Source organism: Anarrhichthys ocellatus, unplaced genomic scaffold (genome assembly GCF_004355925.1).
Source record: "Anarrhichthys ocellatus isolate YVR2014 unplaced genomic scaffold, GSC_Weel_1.0 scaffold121, whole genome shotgun sequence".
NCBI lineage: Eukaryota > Metazoa > Chordata > Actinopteri > Perciformes > Anarhichadidae > Anarrhichthys > Anarrhichthys ocellatus.
Genome location: NW_022280151.1, coordinates 52,817 through 74,858, shown reverse-complemented (window position 1 = coordinate 74,858; position 22,042 = coordinate 52,817). Strand labels below are relative to the sequence as shown.

At 40.9% G+C, this 22,042-nt stretch overlaps 1 protein-coding gene across 1 annotated transcript in view; it reads left to right on the top strand.

The window, feature by feature from the left end:
- Positions 1-21,985, top strand: part of adamts17 (ADAM metallopeptidase with thrombospondin type 1 motif, 17) — a 127,576-nt gene extending 105,591 nt beyond the window's left edge. The window contains exons 15-21 of the mRNA XM_031876981.1: positions 4,080-4,237; positions 10,075-10,213; positions 14,187-14,322; positions 14,783-14,987; positions 16,094-16,246; positions 19,626-19,803; positions 21,521-21,985. Coding sequence (XP_031732841.1) covers positions 4,080-4,237; positions 10,075-10,213; positions 14,187-14,322; positions 14,783-14,987; positions 16,094-16,246; positions 19,626-19,803; positions 21,521-21,672 — 1,121 coding nt within the window. The 3' untranslated portion in view covers positions 21,673-21,985. The remainder of the gene's footprint in view (positions 1-4,079; positions 4,238-10,074; positions 10,214-14,186; positions 14,323-14,782; positions 14,988-16,093; positions 16,247-19,625; positions 19,804-21,520) is intronic.
- The last annotated feature ends 57 nt before the right edge of the window (positions 21,986-22,042 follow it).

Below are 22,042 nucleotides of genomic sequence, written 5' to 3'. Positions count from 1 at the left end.
CAGGTTTTTAGCGTTGGGATCCATTTAAACAGCAAAATTTAACAAAAATTAACAATCAAGTACGGAGCGGCAGCCAAGAGTTTTGCCAGCATCCGCCATCATGCATGATGGCGGATGATGGCGGATGCCTATGTTATAAGGATGTGGTCCTTGTTATAAGAACAAGGACCACACCCCGAACCGAATCTCATTTCCTCCGCACAAAGTATTTAAGCACAACTGACCCTCAAACGACAGGCAAAACCACCGCCTCCTCTTTCATCATGCCGATGCTCCAACAGCCTCTACATATCCCAGATTTCTGAGTGGACAGTCTCTCGACTGATCACAATCATCCAGCGCAACATCCCTTTCCATCAGTCCGATAAAAAAGCAAAACTTTCCAAACTGTTCAAGGACTCACAGCACAACACCACTCTCTCTCTCCGAGCCTCTAGAGCACTTCCGGGTCACGTCAGCCGCAGCGCCGATGACGTCATGCCACGGCCGGAGAAGCCCAGTCATCCACATCAGTCCTTTCAGAAGGCCAGGTCGTATCCCACCCTCTTCAAGCTCCCTCTGTCCCAGAGACATCTCACCTTGTAATTTCTTTCCCTGAGACTTCACTATCAACCCATGCACATTCATCCCTCTATCCCAGCATCCTTTCCTGTTCTCTTGCTTCTGCCTTTTATGTCCCACCCACCTCGGCCAACTCTGCCCCTCCCACCTCGACTGCACAGACTGCTCCAACAACAGCGATCCACGATGGAGTCATTGGCCAAAATCCGTTGTTTCCTCCTTTTTCTGCTTTGAAGCTGCTAGTCGCTTGCAGCAGTCCAATCAGGGAACATACTGGGGAACACTAGACCCCAAGTTATATCATCGGGTTTCTGCAGTTGCTATTCCCTGAATTTTGAGCTTTGGGACGCACCATCCCATCTGGCCACCACAGGCAACCTCCCAACCCCCCTGCCTTTTACCACAGCTCATCGTAAACAAAGCCCCATCGTTTCCTGCTTCTACTCTCCCCCCACCATCCATCGTCCCCAAACCAGCTACCACCCAGCCAACCACCTTCAGCCCACTCCCCAAAGGCGTATGATAGGAGAGATAGGATAGTTTGCAATGACTCAGACGACCTTGGATGGAACTCTAGCTGGCGATTCCTCCATACCTTCTGCGAACGGGCCCACGGCAGACCTGTCCCCACAATCCTACCAAGCACACCCCTTGCAAGTATCTCAATAATCCAATTCAGGTTTACGCTCTGGCTTCCGCCTTAAAGAACCACGCAGACCGCCAGCTCGTTAGCTTCCTCATACAGTTTTCACATATGGCTTCTACCTAGGTTTGCAGGTTAAGCCAGAATCCTCCTACACACATCAACATTTGCAATCAGCCATCTCAGAGCCTAACACAGTCGATAAACTACTGGCCCAGTAAGTCCACGGCGCATTCATGATCGGTCCACTCATTAGCCCACCTTTCCACTATTCTTAATCAGTCCAATCGGCATAGCTGCTAGTATATATTCAGGGGAAAAGAGTCTTATGGAAGGGTGCATATTACTCTGCCGTGCGTCTGTCTTTCGGGTGCAAGAGCAGCCCGAAAATGTCCCATCACTTATTCTGCACTATGCTGGTTCCTGACAAACATCCATAAACTTGCGTACATCATTTCTCTAAGGCGGCTTCTTCACTTTCACGCTACCTTCCTCAACTCCAGCACGCGGTATACACACTCTGACTTTCCTCTTTCATCATAAAAATAAATAAATAATTAAATTAAATTTAAAATAGGTCCTAGCACGTCCTTGGAAATCCTTGGCATCATCCTCGACTCCGTCTCACTCCAAGCATCCCTACATACCGAGAAAACCCATCAGATCTAATTCTCATCTCAAGTTTTCTCCTGGCCCTAAAATGCACTGAACTACGCCATCCACATCATCCGGGTAGGTTTATCCTCCTCGTCACACCTCCTGTCAGTTGCTGCTTCTGTTCCAAATATCCACGACCACGTCACACTCGACGAAGCATGCAAACGGAGCTGAAATCGTGGCACCAATACCTCTCCTCTTGGAATGGTACCTCCTTATTTTATGACGACCATATCACCAAACTAGAAGACATCCAGCTATTCACAGAAGCAGCACCCTCCATCAGCTTTGGCGGCTTCTGCGGCGGCAAGAGGTTCTCAGCCGAAAGCCCGCCCAAATTCTCACAACTCACCACTTCTTCCACGATCTCAGAAATGTATCCCATAGTCATTGTAGGAGCTATAAGTTAGGTCTGTGTATTATATGTTTGAATTAGGAGCCTATCTCAGGTTGACCATGGGTGGCAGTGTGGAGTATTGCGGCAGGTAGTTAATATATGGGGCACAGGTGCAACTGACAGGTAATGAGGCATGGGTGACAGGGAGATCGCACGGTTTTTACCGCAAAACCAGACACACCAGAGGAAGACCAGGAAGCTAAGTAATATCAAGTTGAAATATCAATTGTGAACTCTAATTAAATGGGAACCTCACCCAAAGACACGAAAAGCCTGGAATCTTTATGTCGAAGCGAGTGCGAGAACAAGATCTTCTCCCGCACCCAGCCGAGTGGCTAGTTACAGGAATCAGTCACTACAGTCATATTAGCTATTCTTTGGGGGCAAGAATGGTCCAAAGACCATCGCAATCTAAACAGACAACAGCGCCGTCGTAGGTCTCATCTTCTCAATATACTGCAGTTCAGGCGGAGGCTCACTTTGGTTTTGGCTCAGCACCAGTTCCGCATCCGAGCCTCCCACATCCCAGGTCACAAAACTCGATTGTCGACTCAACTTTCCCGTTCCTTGTACTAGGGCTGCACAATTAATCGAATTTTAATCGCGATCACAATTTTGACTGCCACAATTAAATGAGCATGATCGTCAGCGATATTGACGTTTAAAATGCGTGCTCTGCTACACATCAAATCAAGCGCTTCCTCAACTAACAGTCAGCCAACCACCAGGGGGCGAACGAGATGGGAGGTGTCATGCACGCACCCTGCAGCGGCAGCCTCAAAAAAAGTTCTGTCTGCAGTCGACTCCGGTATTAGTAGAAGAGTAGAGAGACAGACAACAGAACAGAGAGCAGACGGTCATTTATATTTTGCTTCATGTGAATAAGAACCGTATAAGTTTTATTTTGATGCAAACACGTGTACATTAGCTGGAATGTAGCACAACATGGAAGTGAAAGCAGTGCTCTGTTGATTTAATTTTGGGTAAAAAATGTTGATACTATTTTATTTATATTTTCCTTCTACGAGATGCACTGTGATAAGGACCAGTGTGATGCAAAGATTTGTACATTAGCCAGAATGTAGCACAACAATGGAAGTGGAAGCAGTGTTCTTGTTCGTTTAAACGTGAAAGTGCAATAAAAAGATGTCCCTAAAATTAATGAATAATCGTGATAAATAATCGTGATCTCAATATTGATCAAAATAATCGTGATTATGATTTTGGCCATAATCGTGCAGCCCTACCTTGTACAAGAAATTCTGACTTTTGGCACCAGCCTCCGACCATCCTTTGACTGTAGTCCCATGGTTTTCAGCAACCATCTTCAACAGACCCTGACCATATCATTAAGGTTCTCGGCCGCTGTTCCTCCCCGCTTACCTCACATACATCCATTCCAACCCGAACGATATCATAAAACATCCAATCGCACGTGTCTTCATGAAGCTATCTTTTGTAGACTCTGCATTATCAGAGCTTCCGAAGAGACAGCCCCCACTCAAGAGTATCCACTCCCCCAGCTGTGACCTTGTAAATTAATGAAATAAAGTAAAGAAATATGATAAAATATCACCAAGTAGTTGTCAGTGTTTGCCATGTTGATTCCATCATAAACATAAGTTTTCATGAACTGAAATTACCATAAATAATAGAAAATGTACTGTGCACACATTCGTGTCTGGTGGACAAGGACATACAGGTATTAATCTGTGACATACATTTAGTCTGAATTAGTCATACATGGGCAGAATGGATGTTTATTTTCCCTCATAAAACAAAGTTTGAAATTGTTACATCTGACCTTATATCTCCTCACAGCTCTGAAAGACTCCAGCAAGAGGTCCATCAACAGCGACTGGAAGATCGAGCTTCCAGGAGAGTTTGAGCTGGCTGGAACCACGGTACGCTATGTTAGAAGGGGACTGTGGGAGAAGATGTCTGCCAAGGGACCCACTAAGACACCCTTGCACTTGATGGTAAACATACGTTTCTCTGTTGTATCACAATACACCCAGGATATAATGTCAGAACTGAAACATCCTGCTGGTGGCGCTAATGCTTTTGTGATTATTTATTTGTCACATGATATGTCACATTTGTCAGTCTGTATGTAGATCTTAACAATTTGATAATATTTACCTTTAAAGCAGTAGTGTGTAGGATTTGCTGGCATCTAGTGGTGAGGTTGCAGAATGAACCAACTTAATACGCCACCTCTGACCACTGCTTTACAAGTGTGCTGGAGAACGGATCAATCTAAGGTAACAAAAACACTACTGTAGTTTATTCACCATTCAGGACTGCATGAGGGTGTGCTGATTACCAGGTCCTTTGACATACACTATGGACGTGCGGTCAGGCACAATGATACACCAAGAGAATCCACTTTAACTGTGATTCATTGTAGACAGGGGCAGGGCAGATGAATCTATGCTGTATTTTCACAAATGTAATACAAAGGAAGCAAATATCTGGTGACTCCTTAACAGACAAGAATTAACACAATGTTCATCATTTTAACTTAACAAATTCCTAAAGGTACTGCAATCAAAAGAAACTATTTACTCTGACAATCAAGCTTGAATCAAGCCAGACCCCTCACACTTCCTGATCCTCCTCAGACAGTTCTGCCTCCAGACCTGTTCTTCACAATAGCTGCCCCTTAAATATGATATTCATATTTGACTCTTGTGAGGAGCGTCAGGGAGTGTTATAGCCCTCCTTCGGGATTGCAGGTAAGGCAATCAGCTTACAAACAAGGCGCTTATAGGTCCTCCCTTCATTGTTGACCATCTGGACCAGGTAGGAGGCGTTGGACCCTTCCTATAGGGGTTGTGGCAGCTGTGGGTCCATTACCATGACGACTCTGGATATAACAAGGTTTGGGGTGTCAGTGAATCATTTTTGCCTTGGCGGAAGAATAGAGAGGTATTATTTTATGTACTGAGTCTAGATGTGGTCTGCCAGAACTTGACTGTGGCACCATCTACGGTTGGACAGGAGATCAATGTCTCTGAATATGGCTTGCGGAAGGGATGGGTCCAGCCTCCCCTTGAAAAGGTGATTAGGGGTGACTGGATCAGGGTAAAAAATGTCAGAGGACACATATCCAAGGGGCTTAGCATTTATTACTTCCTCCACCTCTATAAGTGGTCTATGTCTAGCTCTATGTCCTTAGTACCCTGTCTGTGTCAGTTTCACCTCTGAGAGCTACACGCAGAGCAGTTTTGATGGTGGAAAAGAAGTCTGGCTTAAATAGGCAGAGTCGTGAAGGGGGTAAATCTTCTAATGAAGTTTCCTGCAGTCTAGACAAGAAGGCTTGTTGTCTCCCAAGGAGCCAGTCATGCCGGCGGACCCCAGCGAACACTCTCGGGGCCAGGATGGAGAAGCTTCTGATCATATTCTCTGATGAGAAGAGTAATGGGTTGCTTAGGATCTAACACTACAGGATATATGGTACAGAGCTCAAGGTCTTTACCTCCTCTTAGGCATCCTCCCACATAGATCAGACTGGTAACAGGATCAAACTCAGGTAAAATGGTACAAATGCAACTACCATTGGCAACAGGCTTACCTGACTGGAGCAGTTTGTATTCCTCAGGGTGCATGTCGCAGGAGAAGGTTTTCAAACTAAGTACATTTAGGGGATTGGAGGGAGGAGTCGGGGTAGTGTGATACGATGGTGACTGGGTCTGCCCACTTACTGGCAAAAGGAAAAACACTTGTTCTCAGCTGGTGAAAGTTTTGTGAGCAGAAGAGCAGTGATAGAGTTCGCACCCCAGGAGATGCTCCTCATGCTCAAAGCACAGCAGAGATATTCTGCGCGGACTGTTTAAGTTGCGTGTGCGGGACCTCTACACATGCGTGGATTTCACTTGTGCTTGCGGATGCTGACATTGATTTGCCGTCATCAAAAGGTAACTTTTCAACAATTTCGTTAAGAGGGGGGGGGGGGGGTATAGACAGATGTGTAGATACAAATCTCTTTCTTTGATCATGAAGCTCAATATTACTCTACATTACTGACTCATATGGATGGGTCAAATGCAGGATGAAATCACATCGGCGCGTATAATACATAATTGGTATGCAGGTGCGCTGTTGTGCGGAGCACCTTGGCATGTGTGTGCTGTGCTCTGGTTTTTGTGTTTTTAAGTGCTTTGGTAACGTGTATCATAGTGCTGGGCGGTATACTGGTTTTAATTTCCCGTATGATATAAATTTTTCACACACCGCCATACCGGTGCATAGCCGAAACAACTGCTGTCACTCTTCAACAGGCAGCAAAATATATTGTTCGCCGCTAAGGGCGCTGCGGTCGGAGCTAGTTGTCTTAAGTGTATTGAGAGGGACCTCTAATCATGGTTGTAACTTTATAACACAACAATTAATAACCCACAACTAACGCTCTTTAACAGGGCAAAACACCACGACACAACAGTTTGTGACACATAAACAATTTGTAACACTAATAATTGTACATTTATAAAATTACACCGCCGAACGGCATGCTGGGTACAGCTCACTAGCTAGCCCGGTAGCACAACAGTCTGTTACCAGCGAGAGGCTCCGTCGCTATAGTAACATTACATTAAAGAACAGAAAGGAGCAATGCAGGATGAACAAAGACAGACCGGAGATGCACCAATAGAGTCTGTGCCCAAGAGAGGAGCTGGGTCTGCTGTTTTGGAAGTGCTTTGGTTTTGAAAAATCCGACGTCCAAAAGATTATATATTGCAAAGTTTGTTGAGCCACTTTTGTTGCTGCTGGTGGTAACACGAGCAACTTACTCCATCACCTCAGCAGAAAACGTGTTGGAATACCAAGAGTGTGATTACGGCCGTCAACCAGTAACGTTGCCGCGAGTGAAACAGTGAAGCCAAAGGGTCAGACATCGCTTGAAGAGGCATTTGCCTCAGCATATGACAAGATGGAGCGACATTACGAACACAATAACGATCCAGCTATGCAAGGACAGACAGTCGAGAAAGACGGGTTCAGAGCAATGATTAAAACACTGGATTCAAGGTATGTCTTACCGGGGCGAAAATACTTCAGCCAAACTGCTATCCCAACATTATACGAACAAACGAGCACAAGCCTTTATATATACATGATGACATTAAAATGTTTTTATCTCAGCAAGTTTATCATGCTTGTGCTGTTCCTCCTAGCTGTGGGAACCAATGCTTTGTGCGGATGGAGATCTGATCAACTGCTCAACCCCTTTGGCAAAGGAGTCTAAGAAGTTCCTCCTTATGCTGCGTCCATCGGCAGGTGCTATTGACCAAGTGTGGAATATACTAGCAGAGATACTGCATTCACCAGCGATCTCTACAAATTATCATGGAGAAAGAACCCCCCACAAGAGAAAAGGCAGACGTAAGTGGGGAAAACAAGGAGGGATGAGACGCAAAAAGTCCTCTCCACTGACCGCTGTGATAGTAGGAAATGTCCGTATTACCAGAAATAAACTTCATGAACTTCAAGCCAATATAAACTTGAATACAGGAATGCTGGTATTTACTGAAACTTGGCTGGACGATGTAGTGAGTAACAATGAGTCTGCTTTTGATGGCTTTCCCTCACCATGTCATGTGGATCGAGATAAATAGAGAACAGGAAAAGAGGGTGGTTGGTGAAGTGTGAATCTAGTTCAACAAAGGCTGGTGCAATACATTGTACTCCTTGCTCTCTTCCTCTTGCCACATATATTTCCACATGAATTTCCCCAGCTATTTCATATAGTTGTTTACATTCATCCATGTGCAAATGTTGACAAAGTCACTGAAGCGTTAGCCAACAAATTGCACAAACTGGATTCCATCTCACCAGATTCACCCCAAATTCATCCTAGAAGACTTTAATCACTTCTCTATGTACAAATCATTAAAAAACTACCACCAGTATGTGACCTGTGCCACACGCATGCATAAGACCTTAGATAAGTGTTATGGCCCAGTTCCTGTACCTACTGTACATGTCACTCCCTCCACTTGGATCAGCTGACCATAGCATCATTTTACTTGCACCAGTCTACATCGCTGTGGTGAAACAGGACATTCAAACATTAACTCCATCAAGCATTGAGGCCCTACAGGGTTGTTTTACTGCACCACATGGGAACTGTTCCTCGATTCAAGCATTAGTCTCTATGAGCAAGCATTCAAATGATGACATTCTGTGTTGATTCTGTAATCCCTACTAACCAGATCACTATAGGGGTCGACTGTGGCACTATGGAGAAAAGGGTCGTCTAGTCGCATGTCGATGTGTCGTTGGGCAAGACATGTTCATTCTATACAAAGATGTCTGTAAGAGCAGCCATTCCAGCCGTCTTCCTATCCTTGCAGTTTGCATTATGTTTGAGACAATCTAATCTAAGAGTTGAATTCTGTCTGATTAATTGTCTGATCAGGCAATGATAACAGCCCAAATGATACAGGATTTTAGAGGTTAGCACCCAATAATATATCCTAAAAAGTTAATAAAAATCACACCCAACTTGATAGAAAATGTTATAAAACCCAATAATTTAATAACTTGACAAATAATGTAATACATTTTCCTGACTAATATTGTAATACCTTTGTAAAACCCCTGTTGACTAGTGTTGGCATAAGAAAATGGCAAAATTAGCCAAAAGGCTGTTTTTCATAGTAGGGCGACTGTGGGTAAGTGGAGAGCAGGGCCGTCCTTCAATCAGAGGATCGGCGGTTCGATCCCAAGCTCCGCTAGTCACATGTCGATGTGTCCTTGAGCAAGACACCCCAAAATTTCTCCCGTAGCTGTGTAGGCTACGGGGGATAGAATCTGAAAGTCGCTTTGGATAAAAGCGTCTGCTAAATGACTGTAATGTAATGTAGTCACTGGCCAAGGTTTTACAAAAGGCTTCCTAAAATACATCAAAAACAGAAACAAACACAGGGCATGTAGTTTAAAAAGGCTGTCTAAAATATATTTAAACTGCCATTTCAGTCAAGCAGGACCTATAAATAGCGGCAACAAAACGATAGTTTAGTGCTGACTTGTATGTATCAGCCATTGTTTTATTGGTTACTGAAAGATCTACTGTTACTTAAAGTGTTTAGTTGTCTGATGTGAATTTTAATTATATTCCACTCGCTTGAAAACTCACAACACCTGCTTTGGTTCTTCCATAAAATATTCATCCGCATACATTAGGGCTTCAATGTTCAGACAAACGAATGAAAGACTGTTAATGTAAAGACTGAACAGGAGTGAACCAAGAATGGATAGTTGCGGGACACAAGAAGCCAACTTCAATTACTTTGATTGATGATTATTAATGAACTCTGATTGAGACCGGTTAGTAAGGTATGATTTCACCAATTTAACTGCCAATCCATCCGTTTATTATCTGCAAACACTTATCCTATTCAGGGTCTCGTGGGGATTGAAGCTGATCCCAGCTCACATTTGGGCAAAGGCAGGGTACTCCCTGGACAGGTCGCTAGACTATCACAAATCACAGAGATTGAGGTCGAAGCAATAAAAACCACTGCAGTGTGGTTATCCCCTGCTGTGAGGTAGTAGTGAAAACCAGTCATTGCCGCTTGGCTTAGTACGGCACAGACCGACCAGGTCCCCTATTAAACATGATAGTTGTGTTGATATACTGTTTAATAGGTACAATCTACTGTACATTTGGTCGTGTTTGCTTACTATTACCTACTGCTTAAGTTTGAAATTTAGTTCTGCAAATGAAGATGAAAGGCAGATAAACGGAGTGAAGGTTGATAAGCTTTACGCAAGGCTGACCTTTTCTTTAACCCTTCTGTCGTGCCCCTAGGTGCTGCTCTTTCATGACCAGAGCTATGGGATCCACTATGAGTACACAGTGTCTCTGAACACAACTCAGCACAGTGACGAGCATCTCTACATCTGGACACACAGCAGCTGGCAGGACTGTACTGTCAAATGTGGAGGAGGTAACACACACACTCACACACACACACAACACTAAAATCATGTATGGTTACAGCAATGACAATCTTTGCATAAATGCTGGTTACTAGCCCTGAGAGTCAAGATCTCTTTAATATCCAAGAGGGAAATTTGTTTTGTAATAATGATGTACAAAAAAAAGCCAAGATATTAAAAGTTTATGTGCCAAATGAATTATGGAAATGCCTTTGTAGAATAAATTCTGACATAACGAACATTTAACTCACATGACTGATCAGCTGTGTGTTGGCGTGTTCTTGAATAGTCCCATAATGTGAGAATGCTTATCTTTGCCTCCAGACAGCATGAAACATGGCCAATACTATTAAACTTGCCCAATTGAATCTAATTCCTGAGGACCACTCTCCATCTTTCTCTCAGATGAGTTCGATACGGGTAGATGGTGTAGCGTGAACGGATCCTGCCCCGGGAAAAGCGGGGCAGACTTGCGCACCTAATACGGTGGTGTTAGGTAGCTGTCCACCTGCGAGGATCAGGTTCCTCGTGGAGGTGTCGGAACAATACCTTCGGCCTTTTATTTCACCCCGTAGCTGAGTCGTTAGGATTCCGGAATTATTGTCTTTCTGAAAGTCTTGTATGGCTAAGCCCTAGGCGCTCTCAGTAGGATGTAACCCTAACACCCAGTATGAATAGTTATGTACATCGTCTATATTTTACTATCGCCTATTGTGAACATCTCACCATTTATGGCTAACACTGCCAAGTCTTCACGCAGGGAACTTACCTTAAGCTCCTCTGGTAGATTCTGTCGTCACGTCTGTATCGCACGGTTAACGGACAGGGGAAGAGGGGTAAATTGTTAAAAAAAAACAGTGTTTGGTTTCAGCCACTAACAAATGGTAAGGCCTTGGTTTTATTAAAATTTTCTCACAACAATCACATACAACAATTTCAATTCAATGAAACAGTCTCAGTGCTACAAATGCGGATGCTGACAATCCTGCTGTTCAGGCTCTCTCAGTCAGCTCTCACTGTGAGTTTTTTTCATTTTTTTCATGCGGTCTTCTGATAACGCACAAAGGGTCTTCTATGCCACCTCTGAGTGGGTAAGACAGCAGAAGGGTCTTCTATTCCACCTCTGAGGGGTTAAGACCCCTAAGGGTCTATTAAAGAAGTCTATCCCAGCCTCTAGAGATGGGGGAAAAAGCCATTTTTGCTCTGCTGGCTCTTTTTATGCTGATCTAAGGCTGGCACCTCCTTCAGGTTCATGCGTCACTCACACATGGTTCCTCCTGCTCTTAGGTCTGCAACAGAATATAACTGGTTTGATCCTGTTAGAACCAGAAGCACTATATAAGGCTCAAGTGACTATGTTACATAAAGTGTCTAAGCAGTTTATATGTTAAATCACTTCTAACATGAAATAAAGCAATTTATATTATGATGGTTATAAAAAGTAAACAAGCTATATGTTGTGATGGTTATACTTTTATGCTTTCATATTTTTCTACAATCTCTTAACAATGGCCAAGCTGACTTGTTTTGTTTCGTGTTCGCAACCTCTACTCCTACTGTTTACTGAAGGATCACAGCAATGCAAGCCTTTAGCGCCAACTTCTGACCAAACTACACTGTAGCCCAGTTCATTCACTCCAAACCAGTTGATGGAAACACCTTTGATTCGTATTCCTTTAATGCAACATTTAAAAAGTTTTCTTGAAATTCACTTTTGAATGGAAACATTGCTACCTTTGTATTTGATGTTGGATTTCATAAATACTGTACAGCTCAGTGGGTAGAAGTTTTCTTAATCTGACCTTCTTAAATCATAACGATAAAATTGTGTTTTATTCGTCGGTTGCTGTTTGTCAACACACAACATTCAACGCTGTCAAGTGAGCTTTAAAGTGAATGAAGAGAGGGAGCGAAGTTAGTGAGAACATAGCAGTGAATCAGAGAAATATAACGTTATTTTCGGATTATTTTACGGCAGTTATATTCAAAAGCAGACACCGACACCTCAGTGCACCTACATACAACCCTGCGGGATGGTTCCGTGTTGCCGGATTCTGAATGAATGCAGTCGGGTAGGGCAGGCTTCCTCATGTCGGCTGTGTCTGTGGCTCAGCGCTGCTCTTGTTTACTCTGCACACAGCATAAAAGACAAAGAGGAGCAGGGGGAATACTAGAGCACATGCACTTAAAAACACAGCGATGTATTCATCCCTCAAATATGGCCGCTTTGTATCGGACAGAGCTAAAGTGAGCTTGGTGCCCAAAGCTAGTAATCAGCGGCATAGTACATTACACATAGCAGGCTTCCCTCTGACTCCAACTGAATCTAATCTGTATGTATGTGTCTCATAGGTCTACTGTATGTACTGTACAAGTAATTAATTCTTTCTTGTTTAGGAGTCAATAAAGAAACAATTTACAACAATATATTAATGCACTGGCATATCTTGCTGCTTCTATGGCGCTGACACTATTTTCTTCAAGTAGATGTTTGATATTAGTCTGGTCAGAGAGTGGATACAAGATCTTGGAGGTTACATTGAATTATTTGTCCTAATGTCACATGCTACATTGTAGCAAGAAATGTTGATGACAGCCTGTCTGGACATCATTAAGTCGAGCTAAACAAAGCTAATGTCTTCCTCAGTTTTGGATCAGTCACTGCGGTCAGATAGTTTCCTACTGTGTACTCTCTGTTTAGAGCCAAGTAGCATAAAGGTTTGTTTTGAGTTTTCTGTTAGATTTCCAATAGTTAATATAACTTACTTTTTCTTTAGCTATGATTTGGTTGGTTCAGATTGTGGGAGGGCTGTCCTGAACATCAGGACCAGCTGGCCGAGGTGGATTCTCGCTATGTATGGTAATGGTCGTGCTCACTTGTTTTTAAGTGGTTTCTTGCTATTTTTCTATCTAAACTAAATGGGGAAATTAGCCTAATTCAGCTCGGCAACCATTACTGTTTCTGTCAACTCTGAGAATACTCTTGCAAATCTCAGTGAGTAGGGTTTCATTGAGTGTTTGTCCCATTTTTCAAAATCTTCTTTCACCAGAGGACTCAACACTTCACAACCAAACAGTTAAATTGGTCTGATTAAAAATTTCAATATTTAGTTTTAGATTATAACTGGTATATCTTTGTTTCAAGAATTATAGCATAGAAAGCCCTTCATTCCTGGTCTGTGAGATCATTAAGATCCAGATTGAAATTTATTGTAGAGGTCATTTTTATTCCCGAATATGTGTAGTAGTGCATGTGTTCTATGTCAGTGGAGCCTAGTAACAATTTATTTAAATCTTCATGACACCCTGATCGTTTCCAGAAGACCGTAATCCTAGTCTATTCCAGAATAACTGTCAGGGCCCAGTATATTATTCATAAAAACGTTACTGCAGATGTAAAAAAACAAACACAGTTTGTCACTTACCGATTTCTTTGTTGACAAAGAGTTTAATCCCAGTAGCCTACATCGTTTCAGTTCCAGTAAGAAGTCCATCTCGATTCATGGACGCCAGTGACAGTCGAGCCGCCCCAGTTGTATTTCGCCGGCGGCCGGTTCGCAGCGGGGCCGGGAGCCCACCTCCGCCGGAGCCCACCGGCCCCGACCGCCCGGAGCGGACCACGGTTGAGGAGAAAAGTTTTAAAAAGCACGTAGTGTCCTGCCATGCTATGGCGTCCTCAGGTTAGCGTAGCATAGCTCCAAACACCAAGATGCTCAGTTAAAATGAAACACATTCCCAGCCATAAAATGTGTAATGCTGTCTGTCAGACAGCTGTGCAATGAGAAAATAAGCAGTGTTTCCACAGTGCAAATTTTCACAGCACAGTATTATTAATATCATAGGTTTTTTTCCCCCTACATCTTTTTCTATTAATTTCAGGAACAGCCCATTATGCAAATTGATAGACTTATTTTTAAGTCTATCAATCAAAATATGAGACTGTGTGTGTGTGTGTGTGTGTGTGTGTGTGTGTGCGTGCAGGTGAGAGGAGGACAGTTGTTTCCTGTATGAGAATAGCCAATAAAACCATGGAGGTGGTCAACGATAGCTATTGTCATCCTGAGAATCGACCACTTCCCCAAGTACGACTCTGCAACTCTCACCCCTGCCAGTACTGGTGAGACAAACACACACACACTCACCTCATATGAGCCTATATGAATCCCTGACCCTATCGTAAATAAATATTTTGAGTGTTGTAAAAGTTCTGAAGGCTTGACAGAGTGGAAATCTCTCCAAATCTGTGTCCTAGTTTACACTACCCTTATTTACAGACTTGTGGCATTATCAGTATACTGTATATCTCTAGTTGTCCCATATATAAAACCAAAGGGGCCGTTTTGTTTTTTGTGTTGAATTTTTTTAAGTCAGTTTCAAGGAGTTAATACGATTATTATTATTATGCTTTTCATATGTTAGCTCTACATACATTCCAGTTATTTTAAAAGTACGGCCAAACTAAGCCGGTAAAATGTATATAGACAACTTTTCTCTCTGTTTCAGAGTAAAACATTTAGATCCAAGGCAAATAGACTGTAGGTTATGAACTGTCTGTAAACACTTTGCGCTTTTCACAGGTGGTTGACGGGAGAGTGGGGATCCTGCTCCATCTCATGTGGTAAAGGCCTTCAGCAAAGGGAGGTGGTTTGTGTTTACCATCTACAGAATGGCTCACTCATCCACACCAGAGACCCATATTGCCAAGGAGGAAAACCTCCTGTCCTGCAGTACTGTGAAGGCCACCTCTGCCTCACTGTATGGGAGGCTTCAGAGTGGTCCAAGGTACGTCATACACACACTGTGCTGATGTCATGTGAAAAGCATTACTGGTCCTGGGCCTTGTTTCCTATTAACTATTGATCTTAGAAGTGAATAGTGTATCCATGGATGCTCTTAAATTATTTCACATGTCCCTTAAGGCAGCACTTTAGAGAGACTGCACGCGCCCACCATTATAAGCGTCTTAAAAATGTTAAGCAATACATTTTCTAATTGGATGAGATCAATGACAGAGATTTAGAGGCATTCACTTTCCATCTTACCTTTCACATTTATGATATATGATAACATAATATACCATAAGATGCAATTCAGTGAACAACAACAATAACAACTTGAAAGATGTAGTGTTTGGTTCCTCCTACAGGTTCCAGTCCTCTAAGAGAGGGTAGCAGGTTCATTTTCAATCATTTCTAAGAGTGATTATGATGATTTCAGGAAACCCCCTTTCAAGATGAATTTTAAGGTTAGCCTTAGGATGCTTTGGGGAAATAGGAACCTTATCAGTTTTGGCCATGTCAGTCATGTTTAGAAGAAATGTTAGATTTGGATGGACTCAGCAAATATTGTATGGCCCTTTATGTTTATGATTGTTAAAGTACAAACAAGGTTGCATATTTTTTGGTTTTCAAGATATGAGATTTTACATAGCTGGCCAACATTTCGGAATCAACCATGGTTCTTATTCTACAAATTGTATCCAACGTTTCACAAAAAATTAAATAATTAAATAATAAAAAAAATTGTTGCTTTTAGGGTATGCAGAACTGTTTTTGTCTCTTGTTTTCTTGTCAGATTCCACAAGGTGACATATTCCTTCTCTGTTAAAAACGCAGCAAGTGTTGTTTATTCGTCTCAGCTTTTTAAAGTAGCAAAGCATTATGAATACATAAGTATGCTCAGTGATGTTTGCCCAACAATAAGTTGGACAACATTGTCCATGTTTATGGCAATGAAGTCAAAACTAGTAAAAATATGTCACCCAGTGCCAAGGTATGGGACAGAAGAATAAGCTATATAAAACATTCTTGTTAGCTTCCTTTTCCTGTTCCTTTACGCTACTGTTTTCCACTTTTCTCATCATATTGTTGTTTCATTACTTCCTCCAGTGTTCATCAGACTGTGGTCAAGGTGTTCACAAACGGACTGTGTCGTGTACAAACCCTCAGGGTGTATGTGATCCTCTTTCCCAGCCCATTCAAGAGGAGCCCTGTGAGGACCATTCCAAATGTTACGAATGGAAGACTGGAGACTGGTCCAAGGTAGGACTGTCTCCAAATTCCATGGTTCATATTTGGTTAAGACGCAATTAAGGTTAGGCAACTCAAAAATGTATCTTAACATATTTCCCGTATTCCCTCTCAGTAACTTCACTCACCAAGAAAAAGTAAAAAATACTCTCTTGAAAGAAGAGAAAAGTTGTGTTCTTGCTAAATTTGTTAAGGCAGGATATAATCTTCCTATAAAACAATGGCTACTAAATAATTTGCTGAAATCGAGACACCACTCAAAAGAAGACCAACACTTCCAGAAACACGAGCAGACAAACCATCAGTTCATTCAGATAACACAAACCACTTATTTATGAGGTCAAATAAAAAGTGAGTGGATGTGAAATTATTCTAATAGTCCTTCATTACACAAGGAAACTGTGTGTTCAACTATAGTGAGTACAAAGTTGAAGTCGGAAGTGGATCTGAAAAAATTTGAGTGGATGTTTAAAGCAGACCGGTAATAATATTTTGGTTCGCTTTGTTTTCTCTTCCGAATTATTTTGGCTAACTTTGAGGTTTGTTTCTAAATTTTCTAATCATCTGACTGGTTATACATTGACTTATTTTTAGCAATGTGATAACACTCAAAATTACTACAAAAAGATCGATTCTTCTTGTGTTTTTCCTCTATGGCTGCACCTTTACAGTATGTTTCTCAATCAGTCAATCATTCTGCTGTCACATACCAACCAGTCAACATCCGGACTGGCTATACTGATGCCTGCCATAGGCTCCTAATATCTTCTTATGTTTGATAAGAGACATTGGATATTTTCTTTCCTCCACCTAATGCCACTGTGTTGAGATATTATTCATTATACTCATTAAAACTGTATTTCTCACACCAACAGTATTAAAATATAATGTTCTCTGCGTGTGTTATCTAAATATCTAGATAATATAAATATAAATATTTGGGTTATAGTGATACTAGTGAAACTGTCTGGTGATACTGGGGTATATGCAAGTTTGAATAGTGCAACTATAGGAATTATGAGGCATATCATCAAGAAGGTTAATGCAAATATGTCACATATCAAATTTAGATAAAATATTCCGGAGAAGTGTTGAAACAGACAAGGGCAGTATAATTGGATGATTAGAACAGGGTTCGCTGTAGAGAAAACGGGATTTAGCTTGAAACTTGCCAGAGTGAAAGGACACAGTAGAGCCACAGGCAAAAACATTAAGCGTTGTCTGGGTCTTTCAGAATCAGGGTGTCCAACAGAAGGGATTTTAAACTGGCCTGCATGAGGCCTCACAATGCAGGAGGCAACAAGGGGCATAATGATCCTATTCAAGACATTATACTAGAAAATGTGGCTCAACCTCACAAAAATTGCAACAAAAACAAACCAAATTAATTTTGTGTCCTCATTCTGAATGAGAGAAATAAAGACCTATGAAGTGGAATTTTTTAAAATATGATCCTTGCAAAAATGCCTATTAAGCAAAATTTCATTAACTTTACAAGCCTACATTGTTGTGCATGCTAGATTTGACCATGCTTTATTTTGTCCAAGAAGAAAAAAAACAACACACAGGCCTACAGTATATCAGTGTATATTAATACAATTGATTATGATCATGTCATTGGTATGGTCCTATTCTACCCAGATCTGATTCTATTCTCGATAGGTTTGAGGCCTGTACCACAAAGATTTTGGTTATCTGTCTTAACTAACCCTAACAACCGCGATCCCGTTAAGCAGTCCTACAAAACTCGGTAAATCAACCCAGGGTTTCTCAATCTGGCTGTGAGCTAGTACACATACAGAGGCCGGGATTGCAGCATCTGACCAATCACAAACATGGACAAGTATGCTGTCAGCAGAGTGGCGCATTTTACAAACAAAGAGAAAACTATAATATCAGACAAATACGAAGAAATTAAATACATAATTCAGGCTAAAAGTAACACAGTTTAAACTGCCAAATGCAGGAAGGACAGCAGGCAAGAAATTGCCTACTGTGTGAATGTGTAAATTAACATATCTACAATATCACTGCTTCATATAGAGCACAATAGATCTAACTATAATTTCATGTGTGTATTCCATTAATTAGTTAATGTGTTGCTTAGATGTATTCTTCTTCTTTCAGCTGCACTCCAGCGGTATGAAAAGGACTTGGGAGCAAATATAAAATAAATATAAAAACAATATTCAAAGCAGTAAGAAGGTTTCCTTCCATAAATCATAATCTCCCAGAGCAAACATTAAAGTAACCAGAGCAAAGTAACGCTGTATCCAGTCTGTAACTGTAAGACACGACTCCAACATGTCACACTGCAACACACAGCTCTAGAAGCTGACACACATTAGTGAATACATGATATAAATATATGATGAGAGAATATATAGTGATTCTTATTTATTTGCTCCCAAGTTCGTTTCACAAGGCCGGGCTTACAGATGAAAGAATAAGACTAAAATATTGTCACACACGCCATAAGAATCAATCTGCAACAGATTAACATAATATAATACACACATTATAGTCATATCTATCATGCTCTAGATGACACCGTGATGTTATAAATCTGTTAATTTATGCATTCACACAGTCAACGATTCATTGCCAGCTGTCTATTTTGCATGTTTCTGTTTAAACTTTCTTTTAGTATGGATTATGACTTCAACTTCTTCGTATTTGTGTAATATTAATTTACGATTTACATACAAATCTTTGATTGATCAGTAAGCGGTGCTTTTATACGAGTTGATCTCTTATCTCAATCATCACCTGCTCCAGAGAAGTTTAGGTGTTCAGCATAAGTTACCATGGTGATCTATCCCAGTCAAAAGTGACAAAAGACAATTTAATTGCTGTTTTATCATTGTTCATGTCTTCCTTGTTTTAGCTGTTATATTATATTTACAATTGCTTCACTCTTAGGGACTTGTAGCATTACTATTGCTTAGGAGTTAATGCAGCTGTATAAACCAATATCCCCTGAACAAACAAGCCCAGGCTTACTCTTACACGCGCACACATGCACGCACACACTCGACACAATTACATTTTCATTTTCTTTTGTTGTTTGTAATGTATTGATTTTGTTATAATATTTCATATCTTGTAAAAACATCTTGTCAACAATATTGTACGTAGTCATATCTTATGCATATTAATTTTATGTTCTCTGCAATATTGTAAAATTGTAATATTATATAGGTGGAGGCTTCAAATAAGCCCAGTTGGCTTTTTGCCTCTTCCTGCACTGTGATATTATGTATCTCTGGTATGTTTGTTTATTTTTATTTTATTGTTTAAATTGTGCAAAATAAACTAAATTAAAATGGACAACTTCTAAAGAGTCACAGTATGAGCAAGGAGAACTGACACTTTTAATTGACTGTTTCAGTGCTCGTCATCCTGTGGGAAGGGCCTGCAGTCGCGAGTGGTCCAGTGTATGCACAAACTGACTGGTCGGCATGGTAATGACTGCTCAGTGATGCTTAGACCACCCACCTACCGACCCTGTCACCATGGTACCTGCAATGACAAAGTCAATGTGAACACCATCACCTCCCCCAGGCTAGGTGAGACATTTGTCACAACTCTGTTCTACAGTGAGGTTGAAAGGTTAAGGTTGCCTTATTTATCTGCAAGAGTACAATTTATAACCGAAGACCTCTGACCAAAGAGACAAGTGAAATAATGAGCAGCTTGTCATATTAACCAAGCTACTTACAATAAGTGTATTCAACATAGGTATTCAAGAGAACTATTAGTCACCAGAAGTCATAAGTGCATCTCCTTTTTTAAACAAGCATCTAAGAGCATAAACCAGAGCCAAAGTACAGTGCAGAAACAAACGAATACAATACGCACATTGTCTGCACAGGTTAGATACTTAATCTCAAAGTGTACTGGGATTTGTTACACATTGTACGCTTTACTCCTGCTTGGCCATCTCTGACCCGTTGTAGGATTAGTCATTGGTAGTCTATTTCATTTATAAAGCCGTTCTGGGTAAACTCCCAACCCACAGTTGCACTTTGATTGCATTGAAATCTGTCTGTAGTTATTGTCTGAGATCACAGGATTTGGTCGTGTGGTCTGTTCCAAGTCACAGACTGAACTGAAGGAAAATGTTTATATGTTCTCTCCTCACTTGGAATACCCTTCAAAAACAAGGTTTTGAGGAGATTTGTTCACTCTGCCTGATTTTTAAGTTAAATAAAAAAGTTGGTACTTGTGCATGCATAGGTATTTTAATACTTCAACACATGAATGTAGTTCTTCTATGTGTTCTATTGTTGCTGTTGTATAACTTGTTATGCTGCAGACTTGGGCAGGTCGCCCTTGTAAAAGAGATTGTTTACTTCAACGGGGCTTACCTGATTAAATAAGGGTTAAATTATAAAATAATGAAAAATAAATTTTTTTATTTCATTTGATCTCTCATGGTCCTCAAGTCAAATCTGACTTCCCTCCACATCAATGAATAAACATTATGGTTTATGCTAGAAATGTGAGGCTTTTCTCATAAATACACAATTTTCATAAAATTAAACGTGTCCACTGTCCTATTTGGCATGGACAAAACTAATTTCAGTTTGACTTGTTGTTATTGCTGTTATTGTTATTATTGTTGTTGTTGTAATGCCTTAATATGAATGAATGTGGATGAATCAGCTCAAATTGATATCTAAAATTAATCAAAATACCATTTCATGGAAATGTAACTGCATCAGTGAAAAAACAATAACAACTGTTAACATGACTGTTAACTGTTACTATAACTCATAGTAACGTAATATAATTTAATGCCATGTGCAAGTAGCTACACTGACATCTATCTTTTAAATTGGCCTTCCAGCATCTATCTGTAGCCCTAACAATGTTTCTTTCAGGGTCATCCAAGACTCATCTAGAAAAAGGTTAGTAGTATAAGGTTACTTTTATCAGTAAACAAACAGTAAAATCAAGACAAAAGACCTAAATTACATACTAACTATATAACCATACAAATCACATGCCACATGTTAAATTGACTCAACACCATTTTCCCCCATACTTGGTTTATTCTACATACTACTACTCGGTACTCTTGCAGGTAGAAGATGGAAGTCTGGCTTAAACAAACATTTAAAAAACATGTTTAGTGCTTTGTAAGGTGTTATTGTGTTCTCAACCACTCTGTCACACAGTGACAAGCCGCTAGTATTGGTATTTTGCAGTATTTAGTCGTTTAGTTTGGAGGATTGTGAAATTGTGATGCCGCACATTGACTCGCTGCCTTCTCACCCCCAGCTGCTCTGACCTACAAATGCATGGGGGACCAGTGGACAGTGTACTGTCGTGTGATCCGAGACAAGAACCTCTGTCAGGACATGAGGTGGTACCAGCGGTGCTGTGAAACCTGTAGGGACTTTTATGCCAAGAAAATGCTGAACAAAAGCTAATGACCAAATGCACCCACTTTTCCTCCACATAACATTCCTTTTTGTAAATGTTTTAATATTGTTAGATATTAAGTAAAAACAATTAGTGGAAAACAATTTCTTAATTGATGGAACTTTTTGTATTTCAAAAAGGAAAAGTACATTTAAAATGGAACTTTATGCTCCTCGATTTGATGAAGAAAAGAAAAAAACCGGGGCCTTTAAAATGCCAATCCAGACGAGTTATTGCACATAATGATTGAATGAGTCTTTACAAACAAAATGTTATTGCACTTTTGTTCATATAGCAGTACTCTTAAAATAAAAGTGCGCAATACTCTTGAATTCATTATTGAATTTTGTGCATAACAATGCGATTAATCGCAGAAAA